The sequence below is a fragment of the Schistocerca nitens genome, chromosome 2 (assembly GCF_023898315.1).
Source record: "Schistocerca nitens isolate TAMUIC-IGC-003100 chromosome 2, iqSchNite1.1, whole genome shotgun sequence".
NCBI lineage: Eukaryota > Metazoa > Arthropoda > Insecta > Orthoptera > Acrididae > Schistocerca > Schistocerca nitens.
In genome coordinates this window covers 345,083,849-345,101,602 of record NC_064615.1, presented here as the reverse complement: position 1 = coordinate 345,101,602, position 17,754 = coordinate 345,083,849, and the positions used below count along the sequence as shown (strand labels likewise).

The following is a 17,754-nucleotide window of genomic DNA, read 5'->3' as shown; positions in this document are numbered from 1 at the left end:
TCCCATCACAACATCATGATTTGCACTTTACATAGTTGCTGTGTATCACTTCTGGCACATGATAGAATACTTTTTTTAAAGAACGCAATTACCAGTTTCCTCCACTATTTTGCAGACAAGCAGTTAGATTATTCTAGTATTTAGCACTGTAGAAGTTAATTACTTACGCAAAGCTTTCCATGAAAATTCATCTTTAGTGCTTCCAGTCATCAGTGGCACATGAGTAAAATTTCCTGAAAGGAATTGTTTTGTAGGATCTTCGGTTAGAAATCTCTCCACTCCATTCCCATAATCCTTTTCAATAGTTGCTTTGTATATCAGTATTGGATCATACACAAATTCCTAAAGTCAGAAAAATTTGCTGCAAAATTAATACTGTGACACATTATACACATGAGATCATAATACAAATTACTACCACCACCTTCCTCTCTCTCACTTTTTTCTTATCTTTTTATTACTGATTTTACAGTCTCCAAAAATAATCCTTTATTCCAAAAGCCTCAGATTGTTTTTCAGTCTCCTTGTGTTGATATAAATATATTCACCTACCTTAAGACATAATTGCATTGTGACTGTATTGTAACAACAGGTTTGGAGATATTTGAAGTTTAAAAATAGAAACCATTCTGTATAATTTTTCTGTTACTTATTCCATGATGATGTTACAAACTTTCAGGGGTGATGGAGAAGGGTAAATGCATCAACCTGTAAGTGACACTCATCCAGAAATGACAGAGTCAAATGTCATAAGTGAAAATCGTTTCAATACCTCTGACAGTGGACCTCTTCTGCTGCAAGCTCTTTGCTTCCCAAATTTTGGGAGGAGGTAGTATGAACCAAAACAAGAAATAAATGTACAGCAAACATGTGGTCTGAGATGCATACCTTAAGAGCTATGAGCACTTGTTCATAATTGTTTCTGTGAAACAGATCTCTTCTACTGAACAATCGCTCATAGGTCTTAAGGTATGCACTTTTGAGCCCATGTGATACTGTACATTTTTTTTATTTTGGTCCATACTACCTCCTCCAAAAATATGGACTGTAAAGAGCTTGCCGTAGAAGAGGTACAATGTCATAGATATCACAACTATTTCCATAACTTTTGACATGATTGTTTTTGAACAAGGTCCTTCACCTCAAATTGATACATTTACCCTTCTCCATCATCCCTGGAAGTTTCTAACATAACATGTTCTGTCTTCCCCAAAGAAAACAAACAATTAGCCTAATTTGATTATTTCAGTTATTTACATTGATGCATAGAAAACACTAGACAGAATAAACATAACTGAAAAAATTAAGTTCACAGCAGATGAAGTGAGTGTTAATGGGAAAAGGAAAAAATAAAACACATAGTGACAATTATAGCTTCACATTTCACAATTCCTTCTTTTTAAAAATATAAAAGCAAAGATCCCCTCTTCCACCACTACAACAATTATGTGTAATGTTGGTTAGTTTACTTCCAGAGCTGACTTGCATGTAAAACATCTAGCAACAACAGGCATTGAATAAATGAAACACATATGAAATATTTTGGATTGAACGGATGTGTATTAAATAATCCCTGCTTTTAAAATTGGAATCAGCTGCACTTCTCTTTCTGCTCCAGAAATTTAACACATGACTTCAACTCTTGCTCAGAATATAATATCACTTTAAAAAACTGATATTCATTTAAAATTGAAGGGCTGAAAACACACAAAAAGTCCACTCAGTAATTTGCCAGATGATAAAACATTCACCACTAAGCATAAGAGGGCATACAGACTACTGGTTTTTAGAATCAGGCATTCCATTTTCAAAACAATGATAGAGAAGGAAAATCTGAAGTTCTTTCAGAGGATTAGCTGCTAAAAACATGTAGCTTATAGACATGAGGGCTACAATGAGACAAGGCTACATGAAAATTCTTAATTAAATATAAATAGGAATTTAAAAACTGAAAATTAAAAACTAACAGAGAGGGCAGTCAATGTGCCAGATGTATATGGAGGAGAAACTGGAGAGGTAAATGTGGCAGAGGGATGTGGATAGATGGGATCAAGAGGAAATAAATAAATTGTCATGAGAAGATTAAAATAAAAGAGAACTTTGAAACTGAATAAAAGATAAGAATCATTTAATCCAGATGGTAAAAGGGTGAAAAAGTTCAGGGTGAACAAACAGGAAAGTCAGAGATCAAACAATGGAAATCCAAGATGGGATGTAACAATATTACGAAAAGGAAAGTTGCCATTCATCATGTAGTGGAGATGGGCACAACAAAAAGACTGTCACAAATAAAACTTTTGGCCAGTAAGGCCTCCACCAAAAATAGACGACACACACACACACACACACACACACATGACTGAAGTCTCAGGCAACTGAGACTGCAATCATGTGTATGTGAGTTACATTTGCATGAGAGAGAGAGAGAGTCAGAGAAGGGGAAGAGAGCAGAAAAATCTCAGAATAAGTGGCCAAAAAAAAGTGGAGAGCAAAATCAGCAAATAAAATTGTGAAACAGAGCCAAAGAAGAAGAAAAATCCTGTTGTATGGACAGAATTAATTTTTGCTGGAGAACTAACTCACATATGCAGACTCTGGAAATCAAGAAACTTAGAAAATATCATTGGTGAAAGAAGTAGAACAGCACAACAATTTAGCAGCAGGAAATTAAATATTGCTGCTGTAAATAACTTATTTGTGTTTAATGGCAGTCATGTCACTATATATTGTTGGGCAAGGGGATGGGTAACTAGTGGCCCAGAGGGAAGCAGCTAGGAATGTGCAAGGGAGGGGTGGCAAGTGCCCAAGCTAACCACACATTACACAGTTGCTGGAGCTGGTGAGGTGTGGCACGCCATGCAAATGACATGGAGACATGGATTGGGACTGGGTGAAAGGACAAATGGAGGGGAAACTGTTTGATAGATGGTGTAGAGACAGCGGGTTAGTGGAAGTTGAGGTCAGGAGGATTACATGAGTGAAGAAGGGAAGGATGTGTTCCACAGATAACTCCCATCTATTTAGTTCAGATGGTGTTGGAGGGAAAGATTCAGGTGGTATACGTTGTGAAGTAATCATTGACCTCAGAATATTGTGCTCAGTAGCATGTTGTGCCACTGGGTGGTCAACTTTGTTCTTGGCCACAGTTTGGCAGAGGCCATTCATTCTTGGGGGCAGCAGGTTGGTTGTTGTGCTGGCAGAAAAAGTTGTTCAGTGATTCCAACAGAGTTGGTTTATGATATGGCTGCATTCACAGATAGCCCTGCCTCTGAAGGTATAGGATAAGCCTGTGACAGGACTGGAGTAGGAAGTAATGAAGTACTAAATCAGGCAGATCTTGCACAGGGGTGTTCCACAGAGATATGACCACTGTGGCAAGGAGTTGAGAGTACAAGTGGCATAGGGATGTACCAGGAAGTTGTGTAGATTGTGTGGGCAATGGAGTGCTATACTAGTAGTGGGAAGGATCTTAGATAGGATACTCCTCTTTTCCAGCCACGATGATAGATAATCAAAACTCTGGCAAAGCGAATGGTTTGGATTCTCCAGTCCATGGTGGACTATGGGTTATGGGTGCAAGAGGATATAGCATGGGAAATCTCCCTAAGCAATGGAAACCCTCCCCATGCCTAACCATAAAAAATTCTTCTCTGTACCTCACCCCTCCATTAACTATGATCTTCATATTTTCATATTCTACCAGTCCCCATCATTCAAAAATCTGGTACTACATCTCCATAGTGCAGACATCCCAGAGCCACATCTGTTGCCTCCACAAGATATTGTTACTGTGCAGTCCTATCTAAATACACCACATCTGCAAAATTGAAAACCTTGCCCTCCAACACCTGGAAGGGCACTCCAGGCACCACCTCAATAAATTATCCAACCTGTTGACAGCCTAGTCTCACCTTGGATCATCACTATGCATCAACACTTACCCTACCCACAGTGAACGCCTTGTCAGTGCCTCATAGCATCCAGACCCTACCTCACTGACATTTTTAATTTATCGCATCCTCTAAAATTTCCTCCCAGCACGCAACGAAATCCAGAACACAGACAAATTCAAAACACTGTTCTTAACCTTACCACCAAAACTTCAGTCCTACATAAGTTTCAGTGCTACCCAAAGGCCTTGTCTTCAGCCCCACATCCAACATTAACCAAGGTGTACTCATCAAAGTCTTACTCTCTTTCTCCCACTTCCTCCAGTGGAAACACTTATTTGCTACCAACCCTGCCAACCAATACTAATTTAATCCCAACACTGATACTTGCCTCCCACAGTTCATATCACCATCATACCATGATCCTCCCTCCTTCCCATCCAAACACCCACCGATCACCTTCTAGGAATTCCTTACCTCCAGCTTGGTCTCGTTATCCCTCCCCAGGTCCCTTCACAAGAACATAAACCTCTCAACAAAAGAAAGGACAGCCATTCACAACCTCAACACAGACCCTCTCCTGTGATGAAAGTTCCATCACTGTCATGATGAACTGCAGTGACTATGTGACAGAAGGCTTCCACCAACTGCCTGACTCCTCTACCTACAAACACTGCCAAAGTTATCCCAACTCAGGAATCCAGTATACTCTCCAGGCCCTGCTGAAATCCTTAGGCCCATCCCAGAACCTCTCCCATAAGTTCATCTCCCTCCTCACCCCAATGACACCCCACACACCCAACTTCTAGATGCTCCCTGATATCCCCAAACACAACAATCCTGGACACACCTCTTCCATCGTCCTTCTGACTCCAAACCCACTATCTTACCCCTCATACACCTAACCAACTATATCCTCACTCACAACTACTACTCCTTTTAGGGGAAGGTATATAAACAAATCCATGGTACAGCCATGGCACCCGCATGGCATTCTCTGCTACCAACCTATTTATGGGCCATATAAAGGAATTGTTTCTAGCCTACCAAAACCCCAAACCTCTTGTCTGTTTCAGGTTTGTTGATGATATCCCCATGATCTGGGCTCAGGGCCAAGTCACCCTATCCTCATTCCTCCACAACCTCAACACCTCTTCCATCTGCATCACTTGGTCCTCCTCACCCGAAAATGCCCTCTTCCTCGATATTGACATCAACCACTCTGTCGGCTCCACCAACACCCCAGCCCATATTAAACCAACTAACCACCAACAGTGCCTGTATTTAGAGAGCTGTCGCCCTTTCCACGTCAAAAAATTGTTCTCAGATACAGCCTGGCCAAACTGCACAGCATATCTGCAGCGATGAGAATTTCCTTGATAAGAATACTGAAGGTCTCACAAGGGCCTTCACAGACAGCCACTAACACCTCCCCCCCCCCCCCCCCCCTTTCCAGACCAGACCTAATCTAGAAACAGATTTCTCATGCTATACCCTCACACATCCCTAATCCATCATCCCCAAGAATCAGATACAAAGGAGTGCCCTTTGCATTACCCTGTACCACTCTGGACTGGAGCAACTGAATCATATCCTTTGCCAAGGATTTGATTATTTATTATTACACTTGGATATGAGGGACAGCCCACCCAAGGCCCTTCCCACACTGCATAAAGCTGAATTTCATCAGCCACACAACCTACACAACATCCTGGTCCATCTCTATGCCACTCTTGCTCCCAAGAAAATGCTCCAGAGGCAGCATTTCTGTGGAAGACCCAGATGCAAGATCTGTCCAATTCACCCACCCACCACTTCCTACTCCAGTCCTGTCATTGGCTTATTCCATCCCATCAGAGGCAGGGAAACCTGAGAAAGTAGTCATGTCATATAACAACTCTGCTGCAATCACTCTACAGCTTTTTATGTCAGTATGACAACCAACTTGCTATCTGTCAGAATGAATGGCCACCACCAAACTGTGACCAAGAACAAAGTTGACTACCCACTGGCACAAAATGCTAGAGGTCAATTGTTGGTTCACAACTCATGCCCTCTGAATTTCTCTGTCTGCCACCAGCTTTCCTGTACTAAATAGATGGAAGTTACCCTTGCAGCACATCCTCTGTTCACATAATCCTCATAGCCTCAATCTCTGCATACCCACACAGCCTCTGCTCAACAGTTTCCCCTCCCTGAGTCCTGTCACTTCATCCCATTCTACATCTCCATGTCAAGTTCATCATGCGCTGCACCTCACAGGCCCCACTCCAGCGTATCACAATCCTAGCTTATACACCTGCTACCCCTCAACCAGCATTTCTAGCCATCGCAACTGCTGCCTCCCTCTGAGCCACTAGCTACTCAGCCCTAAGCCCTCTTCCCACCACCCATCTTCCCATATTTCTATCTCATACAACAACCCTCCCCATTATATTCCACCTGCCAGACTGCAATTGCAGCATTGTGTGTCTAGCTGATACATTCCAGAAGCAAGAAAGGTTTCACTCTCTTTGGCGTGTGCCTGTTGACAGCTCAATGATTCTGCTGTTTGTTGAGTGGTTTCCTTTACTCCTAAATTATTTCTATTCTGCAGAACTTTTATGTTCACCATTCGCCTCATTAGGTATCATTTGATCATAACAGAGATTAAATATGTTCTCGTAGATGTCACAGAAGCAGTAGAAGGAAGCAGAGGCAGGCAGAATAGGACCAAGAAACACATTTTACTTTTCAAAGAAAATTTCAGTGCTGTTAAGAATCAAAAGCATGTTATTAGTATTTTCTGTGACCCTGTTAAGGTCTTTCATAAAGTAGCCGATTAAATATTTTGGGAAATTAAAATACTGTGCTGAAACAATTAAAAATAAGAAGTTACTATGGAATGGCTATTTAGAATGAATAAATATGCTAATAGGTGAGAATAAAGCTATGGAGTCTAGGAATTTCCAAATGGGGAATTGAGAAGGCCTTAAACTATGGAGGTTGAGAAGCAAGAAACAACATTAGTGTGTTAAGCATATTAGTATGTATGGTTCAGCTAAGAGAAATGCAACTTCATGTAAGGAAAGGATGGACTGTAACTATGGTAGTGGCAGTAAATTGCATTGCAATTTTCCTGAATGAAAGTATTTTTGGTAGCTGCTTGACATGCTAGTGCTATGAAAAAAAGTAAAGAAAATGAAAAATTATCTTGCCAGGGAAATATAAATTTTCTTTGTGTCACATCATGATTAAGTTTATGATATCTATGACCAAACTCTGTGTTTAAATTTATTTGGTGCCTAGATATACATCAAAACAAAATGAAATCATCACACTGATAAGACTGACAAATAGTTCAATTTGGGGCAAGACAAGCAACACCAAGATTGTAGAAATGACAATAAACTGAGAAGGAACAAGCTCAAACTTATATTTGGAAGGGACGAAATTAAAATCAGTTTCTAATTTTGAATACTTCTGAAGCACAACTTCAAAGAAAACACTATTGAATGGAAATACTGAACAGAGTACAAAAATCATCCAGCTTTTACAGTCAAGTCAGAAACCTCATATGGGTATGCAAAAATGCCACAATAATCAAATACCGCCATATACTACATATACTCTGTACCAATTTTCACTTATGGTTTAGAGACATTTACCATATTGAAAAAAGACTGCAGCAGAATTCTAGTGACAGAGATGAGATTCATAAAAACTATGAGCCAAACTACTTGAAAGGACAGGATCAAAAAAGGAAATGAACAGAAATATAGCCTGCATAAGAGCCCCTATTATTAGTGCAATAAAAATTCGTAGACTGCAGTGGTGTGTGTACAAAATGAGAACAAGTGAGAAGGGCAGGCCAGAAAATATTTTGAAATAAATGTCCAAGACAAAAAAGAGCAAAAGGAAGGTCCAGAAAATGCTGGATAGATGCAGTGTAATGAGAAATCTAGCAGAGAAGATTCCAGAGGGAGACATCAAGAAGTGTCTCTTAAATGAACTAACATGCAGACAAAATTTTTGTGTGTCTGCCATACTTTCACTCCATAGTGGCTTACAAGATTAAGTTCTACTGCAATGTAGTGAAAATCAATAAAGTATTTTATTTCATGCAGGTGTCTCAAAAGAACATTGCATTAAGTCAGTAATGAAAGTCTTAAAGAGGCCTCATGAAGCACAAGTTTTATTTACACATGCCAGCTGACTAGTTCTGTCCTAAGCCTTATAGATATTAGTAATAGCTGTTTGAAATATCTGTGATCTTCTCAAATGAAATCTATACAAAATTTATTTCCATATATAGCTTATACCCTTACCTAGAGTTCATAATAGATTTCTGTGCTCCAGAGAAAATATTTTTAACAAGAGTTTCACAGACACAAGGCAGGAAATTGGAAATGCCTAAAAATTCGAATTAAATTAAAAGCACATTTAATTATTAGCTCCCTGTATATAATCTGAACTGTGGGTACAAAAATCCGAGGTAGTAGTTTATAGGACTGCTTGGAAAATGTCCACAGCAATATGAACCTCCATTTTTGCAATATAAAAACAATTATTTATTTTTGAAAGCTGTCAGATTCCTCATCAATGTGGTATATAAAATAGATGCCAAATATTAGACAAACAGTGTAATCTGAAAAGCAACAGTTTTTAACAGTTTGCTTTTGCAGCCTCATTGTTGCAAATACTACATCTTCCATTAAACAGTTTTCTGTGCTCATTTAAAGCTACTTGGTTTTGGAACCTCAAGTGAAGAGTCACAACCTCTTTGTCTACATCAGTGCTGAATTAATCATGACTTCCATCATTATTATGTGCTGTAAATTAATGTAGCTGAAAATCCATTCTTAATTGTGCAATATTTCATGCTATGACCAAAATGTAACCCATAGTGTTTTACAATGCTTTCTTGATCTACAGAAAACTACTTAATTGTCTGCATCACATTCAAAAGAACAAAGATATACAAAAAAATTGCAGATCACATGATACTTACATAAAATCCAGTTATGGAATTGGCAATTTCCTGAGCATCTTTCTCTTTTAAGCAGTTGTATATTTCCATTGATGAAGTGTCAGGACAGTTCAATAGCTGTGCTTGCTTCTTTGCTTGTCCTAATGGATCATGAAGTACAATTGACTGGACACCACCACTCATTGCAATTGCCCGATGAAACAGTCCTAGGAAAAATTATAATTGCAATTAGTCAGTAAAGATACATTACATATGTTGATATAGGCACGCAGAATTTTTCATAGAGCTGTTCAAAAATATGAGAGTTCAGGATGGCCAATGCAGAGCAAGGCTTCTCTTTTCTTTTAAGTGGTTACTCATAATATACTTTTAAGCTGCTGCTGTTAATTTATTATATTCAAGTGTATGGATAAGGAAGATGCTTTTGTGTTTTATATTACTCATCATGCACTAGCAATAGCTTTTTTATATCAATTGTAATTAATTATCAATATTTTGAACAGCTACACAGTAGCCAAAAATAGAATTATTTGAGTATGTCCAACATGAACAGTAAAGGGGAAAGAAAACTTCAAATTCCAGCTTGAGATTAATACTCTTATTTCTTTGTGATTCTGTTAGCCCAGCTTCAATAGCTCATAAACTGACAAGTGACAGCATATGCTTTCCTCTATTTCATTTATTGTTTATTTTTTTATTTTGATGTCTGTTTATCTTTCTTCTGTTGTTGCAACTTGAAGTATATTTATTTGTGCCCCAATGTTGAAGTAGCATTAGAATATATTTCTTTGAATCTTTTTTAAGCATGATTTACAACATTCCATTTGAAGTACTTTTCTCTTACTCTGTGACAGTGTAATTTTATATTGCCTGTGTGACTCCTCATCCTGTTTCTAGTTTCCAAACATTCTTTCTTAGATGATTAACTCATGCTATTGTTTTGATAGTTCTTCTTTTCCCAGTATCTATACTTTTTTGTTTGTGACATTTGGTTAAAGCCACTGTTAATGTGTGAACAGTTATTACGACACTGTGCACACCTATGTCCTGGGACACATCACTTTTGTAAAATGGCATCATAGGCATCAGCAAAATTCAGGGTGGTAGGAAGTGGGGGGGGGGACTTTTTCCCACACCCAGACCCCCCCCCCTCCCCCCTGGAATTTGGAGTAGAGAGTTTTTATTCATTACATAATTCGCATACACTTCTAAAAGTAATTTCCTGGGATTCTTGTTAGGCAGTTTTAGCACCTATGGAATTTAGTTTTTTTGTGACAAGACACATTTCAAAACTGACCAACTATTTCATATAAAAGATGACAGTTTTAGAGTTTTTCTGTCCACCACCCTCACACACACACACACACACACCAGGAAATGGTTCTGTGGAGATCCATGGAAGTGTTACTACAATGAAGGATATAAGTATGCAGTTCACCAGAAGACACAATATCATGCTGTTATTCAAGTGTGTGAGATACAAAATGAGGTACTCCTCCCTCTACAGATAAATCAGGAAAGATTATTGCAATGTAGTACCTTACAGTCTATACTGAAGAATAGTTGTGTTTTAAGTGTATCAATAACAATGACAGCTGACATAATGAGTACATTTATGAGTCATAGTAACACATCAGCAAAGAATAATTCTGGATAAAAAAATCCTAATTGGTTGCTGAAATCATTGAACAATGAAGTGGATTGCTTCATACAACCATAGAGTTAGTGTAATAAATTATATTAGAAATCAATCAGCATCTTTAGTTTGTTTCTGCAATACAGTCTGATACAAGAACAGACAATACATTTCAGTACAAGTAAATATTATTACAACAACACATGTCTCCAGTAAATCAACAATAAAGTACGGAGTGCCACAAGGTTCTGTTCTAGGACCTCTACTGTTCCTCCTTTATATTGATGATATAAATGACTTTACTAAATTGGGAAAACTAATCTTATTTGCTGATGACACCTTGCATATTAATAACAGCTACTGATAATATTTCATTGGAAGTAGCAATAGATACTGTAATGTCCCAAATTACTAGCTGGTTTCAAAAAAATAAAATAATAATAAAGAAAGAAAAAATTGTCTTTTTGGATTTCCACTCTTCTCCACATGTGCAAAACTTTGCTACAGTACCATACCTTGAAAATACGTTTCTGAACTTGGTTACTGACACTAAGGTTCTAGGCCTATGGGACTGTCATAAAAGAACTTGAGAAAAAACTTTCAAAAGCTTGTTATGGTCTGCGTGTGTTAAATAAAAGTGCAAGCAAGCCAACAGTTATTCAGGCGTATTATGCATACTTCCATGCACTACTTCGATATGGGCTAATCTTCTGGGGAAATTCAGCCACCAGCATAAAGATATTTAGGGTGCAGAAAAGAGCAATCAGGGCTATCTGCAACCTAAGAAAACTGGAAACATGTAGACCACATTTCATCCAGATGAAAATAATGAGCCTACCGAGCCTTTACATATATGAGTGTATCCTGTTTGCAAATGAGTATCTTTTAAAGCAAACTGTACATCTTCAACAAAATAAGCATTTACACAGTCAAAATACAAGAAACATAAATAATATCCACATGTCACAGTGTATAACAGCACTGTACCAAAAAAGTGTATCACAGATAACAGTTCAGCTATATAACAGCCTACCCAGTGATTTAAAATTGCAGCAACATATAATTTCTTTTAAACATAATCTTAAGTCATTTCTAGTGGAAAAATGATTTTACTTTGTAAAAGAATTTTTAAATTACAAAAAATAGCCTTGTAAACAATGATTATGTAATAATGGTTAAATTCAAATTGTCACTTTCACTTGTAATTTATGATTGTTATCTGTAATTAATTTTGTCATGCTCTCTCTCTCTCTCTCTCTCTCTCTCTCTCTCTCTCTCTCTCTCTCTGTGTGTGTGTGTGTGTGTGTGTGTGTGTGTGTGTGTGTGTTTCTGCTCCTTTCACAATTTTGACTTGTCCTGTATTCAATGTACTGTTAGAGGAAGGTAATGAATCAAATGGTCCAATAAATAAAGGAAATGAAAGTCAGTTACCAGTCTTTGAAATAATGATCTCCAATAGTTAGTAACTACAACAGAACTGATACAGAGGAATATAGAAGAGTAGTCATTTTTTTACTTTTTTCATTAATCGGCTACATTTGTGTATTGAAAGTTCACAAAGAAGCTTGTGAATCAGAATATGGTACCTTATTCCTGCTTTTCATCACCATAATGGCTTGGCCCTGAAATAGCGCTATTCTCCAAGAATGAACTTCAACTAAAGATTATGTGAATATTTCATGTGATTAAATATCCCCCCCTCACACACACACACGTGGTCACTGCTGTCATCTCTGAGGATTCAGCATCGAGAGACAGTGTGTGTGTGTGTGTGTGTGTGTGTGTCTATCATTATTCCTTCCCAGATTTTCTATTGTTTGCTTTTACCATATTAGTCAGTTTGTTTAGATGTTTTCATTAGTTTAACAATATTGCATTTCTTTTTGTGAAAACTGTGTCATTTGTGATCAAATTTCCTGTGGTGTTAATGATTCAGTATTTATCAAACAATTACTCTTACATTATAATAATAATGTCTACACTGAATGTCAAAAGTACCATTAACTCAGGACACTTTTTGCACATATGAGGACCATCCAGAAATTAAAGAATGTTTTGCCATACCAAGATTTTCTTTAATAATAATACAGAAACTAAATATACATGTATTAATGTATACTTTGTCTACTATTCCTCATAGTCACCTTGACACCAATTTGTGTATACCCTCTTCATACCATGTAGCCACCAGGCTACTCAACCAGCTCACAACAGGATATTTCAGGTCTTCACCATTTGCAAGGTGTTTAACAGCAATGTGCTCCTTCAGTTTTGGAAAAAGGAAATGTCTGATGGTGCCAGGTCCTGACTTTAGGGATGATCTCAAAGATGTACCACTTGAATTTCTCATGCAGTAAGACTTGTATCTGTCAGGCAGTATGGAGACATACATTGTCATGCAGTGGAACAATTCCATGGGACAGCTTGCCTATTTAGCGGTTCTGGGTAGCCCGATGAAGACATTTAGGGGTAGCACAATGTACATCACTATTGACGGTTGCATTGCAGGGCATGAAATGGACAAGTAGGACCCCTTCACTGTCCCATAATACAGAAGCCATGAGTTTTTGAGTTGTTTCAGTTTTTTTGAACTCACATGGTGTCTGTGGTGACTGAGGATGAGGCCACTCCATAAACTGTTGCTTTATGGTGAGGATGTTGTGAGAAACCTATATTTCATTTCTTGTAACAATCTCATCAATGAATGCATCATCATCTCTTTCATAATGCCTCAAGGATGCTAATGTAGCAACCATTCTTGCAGGTTTTTGGTCATTCTTGACCATCCGTAGCACCCAGTGTGCACAGATTTTGTGGTATTGGCTCAATCTTGATCACAGCTATCTTTGCACTTACCACATGACACTATCTGACTTACAGCCACATGGGGCAACTATCCACATCACACTGAACACCAGAAAATGATGAGTGGTTGCCACAAGACAGGCACACAGACTGTATGCACAAACATTCTTTACTTTCTCTATGCCCTCATATTTTATAATAGGCTTTGTTAACAATTGAGTGTCATACATGCTGACAAGAAGGAAAGTAGGTGATAGTGTCACATGTGGTATGTGAGTCCTCTACAACTATCTTATATTCCAATTTCATATTCTAGGCTTAAGTTTTAACACAGCATAAACACATAATTTTTGATGTATGAGCTGTGTAATATGTGTCTTTAGCTACATATGTAAAGAAATACACTCTTTTGTACATAGAAGGAGACAAGACAAACTTTGTATAACCTCCATAAGATGTAATCATGCAAAAATAAGTAAAATAAAATTAAATAAATAAATAAAAAACTCCTCAAAGAAAGTTCTGAATCATGTTTGTGTAAAGTAAACATGAACAAAATGTGTCTTGCACAAGGCAAAATTTGTACCTAATGCTGGTATCATTATTTCTTGATTCAAGTTTTTTATTAGATTCATGTGGTTTAATATAGGCAGAAGAAGGAAATATTATTGTTTTGACTGAAAAGCAAATTGAAAATTCACATACACTGTTCAGTGCAGTCAGGGCACATACTACAAAGGTATCTGAAATCACAATACATGATAGATCTTTTTATGAAACTTTTTGAAGCCCAATTTAATAATTCATAGAGACATCAATTTTCCTGGCCCTATTTCTCTTTCAAACCAAGCCCAAAAGCACTACGAAGTCAGCCTGTACTATTTCTGTCATATGTTAGTATAACCTATTTTGGGCATATGTTTGTCTTGCATTCATCCTTTTTATTACTATTGCTGTTGTCTTTCATTTTTTCCTCCACATATAAATTAAGATCATTATTACATTGCAAAAGCATTTTTACTCGTACTTCACTGCATAAATGTTTTAGTTCTATAATATATTAAACCTTTAACGTACCTTTTGACATGGTAGACAGCATATGCAGAAGAACACTGATTGACCCAGCACTGTAACCACAAATTGTAACATTTTCCGGGTCTCCACCAAATGCAGCAATGTTTTTCTGCACCCACCGTAGGACTTCTACCTGGTCTTTGAAGCCATAATTTCCAGGCATAATAGAATCTCCTGTACTTAAGAACCCTGCAAGGATGTTGCAATAAATGTCAAAAATAAATTATCACATACCTAAGCATAGGAGAAAGAATTTATACAACAGCTCTAAACTGCAAAATATGCCTGTATTTATGCTAGTTTTAGCAAAAATATATTGACAAATAACAGTTGAAATTATCACATCTGTCTGGCTACACATAGTATCACTGCAAAGCATTCACTGAATATAATGTACAAATATGGCACAACAACAATTTCAATCCAGTTTATTATTTTATGTTTTTGTAGAGGAAAGGCAATGGATAAATCATACCTAGAGCCCCCAGTCTATAATTTGCTGTCAGTAATACAATGTCCTCATCCATGAGGTACTCCGGACCAAACAGATCACTGGTGGCTCTCATGCTGTAGAATCCACCAGGGTGAAAAAAGATAAGAACAGGTTTCTTTGGCCTGCCTCTTTTGTCTGGCAACTGAAATGAACATATATATTTTTGTATTGTATTGTTATTGGTCCTGTTGTCTACAAAAGCATCTTATGCATAAGACTCTGGACAAGTCAATTTATATTAATAGTACAAAAATTATTTCTATGCATTTGTATTTAAAATTATAGATATAATAAACTTCACAGACTTAAATATTCTTCAGTGGAGTAAAAGCAGTACTGCTGCAAATATAACTTTAAAGATTTGCTAAGGGTTTTGATATCAGTATTTGTTTTTATGTTTTTGGGAAGTTTGTTATAAAGTTTAACTCTCATGTAGAAACTATTGTTTTGGCACAAGGGTGCACTGATTTGGGCTATAAGAAGGGTTTGGTAAGGCAATCATGAATATAACAGTATTTTTTATTTTATTTTAATTTTTTAAAATTTTTTCAGTCTACTGTCCTTACCCATTACAGTTATTTTAAAGAATATAAGAGTTTCCATAATGCTGATACATAGTAAACAAGAAATGATAGAAATCTTAAACAATGTTAACATGTGCCTCTAGGTTTGTATCCAAACTTGATTCCAATAGTCCTCTTTTCAGCTTGAATGTCCTGGCAACTGCTCTAGGGTCCCATAAGTCTAAGAATTTCATTTGTGTACTGTTACAAACTGATTCAGCATTGACAGAGAGAAGTATACCATACATATCCTTGTCCAGAACATCGAGAACTTGTAGTGGGATAGTCTTCTTTTTACTTCATGCTGACTATTCTGTGGCTAGTTGCCAAGTCTTGTGATGATGTTTATTGATAGCTGTAGTTTTTTCTTACTTTTCCCTTTAAACAGTGTTGTGATATTACTTGCAAATATGATGGTTTAATGAGCCCCCACATTTAAGCTTAGATCATTGATGTACAAAAGGTCCCATTACTGATCCTTGAGGTACACCATGTTTAATTCGATTATACTCTGGTAAGTGTTCAAGCCCCCACATTTAAGCTTAGGTCATTAATGTACAAAAGCTTCCATTACTGATCGTTGAGGTACAGCATGTTTAGTTAGATTGTACTCTGATAAGTGTTCAGAAATAGTTTTAAAGTATACATTAGTGTGCTTGATTTTCACTGCTTGTTTAAGATTGCTCAGGAAGGAACTGATCCAGCTGTTGGACAGACCTTGAATGCTAAACTTTTCAAACTTTGAGAGCAGAATCTTATGATCCACTATGTCCAAAGCTTTTAATAGGTCAGTAAATAATCCTGTTGGTTCCTGGTGCATGGCCATCAGACTTGGTGAACAATTAATGCACTCATAAATGGCAATTATTTTTGACATCTTTATTTCTGAATCTGTGTTTTTCATTACCTAGATTTTTTTTACTTACAAATTCCATATGTTTGCCTTACACAGCATTTTCTAATGTTTTCTGAAACATAAGAGGAAACTGTGAAGGGAGTTTAGTTATTTACATTATGTCATCTGCCTTTTTTATGTAATGGAATTACCTTACGTGTTTTAAATACATCAGGGAAAGTGGCTGCTTGAAATGAGCAGTCATGTAAGTGTATAAATAGCTCAGTTAGGTTTAGAGCACTCTTCTTTTTAGTCCTTTCAGTTTCCATGATAGTGCTGATGTATGTTGGACAACTACATGTGCTTATTTTATGTTTATAGGACTGGGTCTCCTTATTTATTATTATTATTGTTTTTGCTTATTTATAACATTAGCTGACATTGTTCAATGTACTGGCTACTTGTAAGGGCTTTTTTCTACTTTTTTATTTTCTTGTGATATTGTTAATTTTTACATGATTCTCTGTTTTCACCAGTCTCTTTTTATTGCACTCCATATGGTCTTCTCTTTATTTATTCTATATATAATAAAGCTTAGATCATTAATGTATAAAATGTCCCATTACTGATCCTTGAGGTACACCATGTTTAATTAGATTTTACTCTGGTAAGTGTTCAATATCTGCATAACTTAGGCAAGGATGAATTTGTCTCTTCTTCTGGCATGAAATCCTTGTTCCCCTTGTGATGAAACTGTTTATCCTAGAATTGCCCCTTATGGGTATAATTTTCCATGGAAATACAATTCACTTTTCTCACATGACATACTGCAAGCTTTGAATCAAGGCAGTCAGGTAGATGCAGTATTTTTTGCTTTCCGGAAAGCATTTGACTCAATATCACACCTATGCTTATTTCAAAAGTATGATTCTATGTGGTATCAACTGAAATTTATGATTGGATTGAGGACTCTTTCAGTAGGGAGGATGCAGCATGTTATCTTGGATGGAGGGTCTTTGTCAGATGTGAAAGTAACTCCAGATTTGCCGCAGAGAAGATGTGTTGGGACCCTTGTTGTTCATATTGTATATTAAAACCTTGCAGACAATATTAATAGTAACATCAGACTTTTTGCAGATGATGCAGTCATCGATAATAAAGTTCTGTCTGAAAGGAGCTGCATAAATATTCAGTCAGATCTTGATAAGATTTCAAAGTGGTGCAAAGATTGGTTGTGCTGAATGTTCTGAAATGTAAAACTGTGCACTTCACATAATGACAAAATATGGTAACATGTGGCTATAATATCAATTATTCCCCGTTCAAATCAGCCAACTTGTACAAATAGAGATATGAAATGGGATGATCACATGGGCTAAGTCATGTGTAAAGCAGGTAGTAGATTTAGGTTTATTGGTAGAACACTGAGAAAGTGCAATCAGTCTACAAAGGTGTTTGCTTACAAATCACTCATGTGATCTGCTGTAGA

The 17,754-nt window shown here is 37.0% G+C and overlaps 1 protein-coding gene across 1 annotated transcript in view; it reads right to left on the bottom strand.

Annotated features, from left to right (window-relative positions):
* The window catches only part of LOC126236160 (juvenile hormone esterase-like), a 65,372-nt gene that overhangs the window by 22,224 nt on the left and 25,394 nt on the right, over window positions 1-17,754 (bottom strand). The window contains exons 3-6 of the mRNA XM_049945246.1: window positions 14,850-15,009; window positions 14,378-14,563; window positions 8,881-9,065; window positions 168-342 (exon numbers count right to left, since the gene is read on the bottom strand). Coding sequence (XP_049801203.1) covers window positions 168-342; window positions 8,881-9,065; window positions 14,378-14,563; window positions 14,850-15,009 — 706 coding nt within the window. The remainder of the gene's footprint in view (window positions 1-167; window positions 343-8,880; window positions 9,066-14,377; window positions 14,564-14,849; window positions 15,010-17,754) is intronic.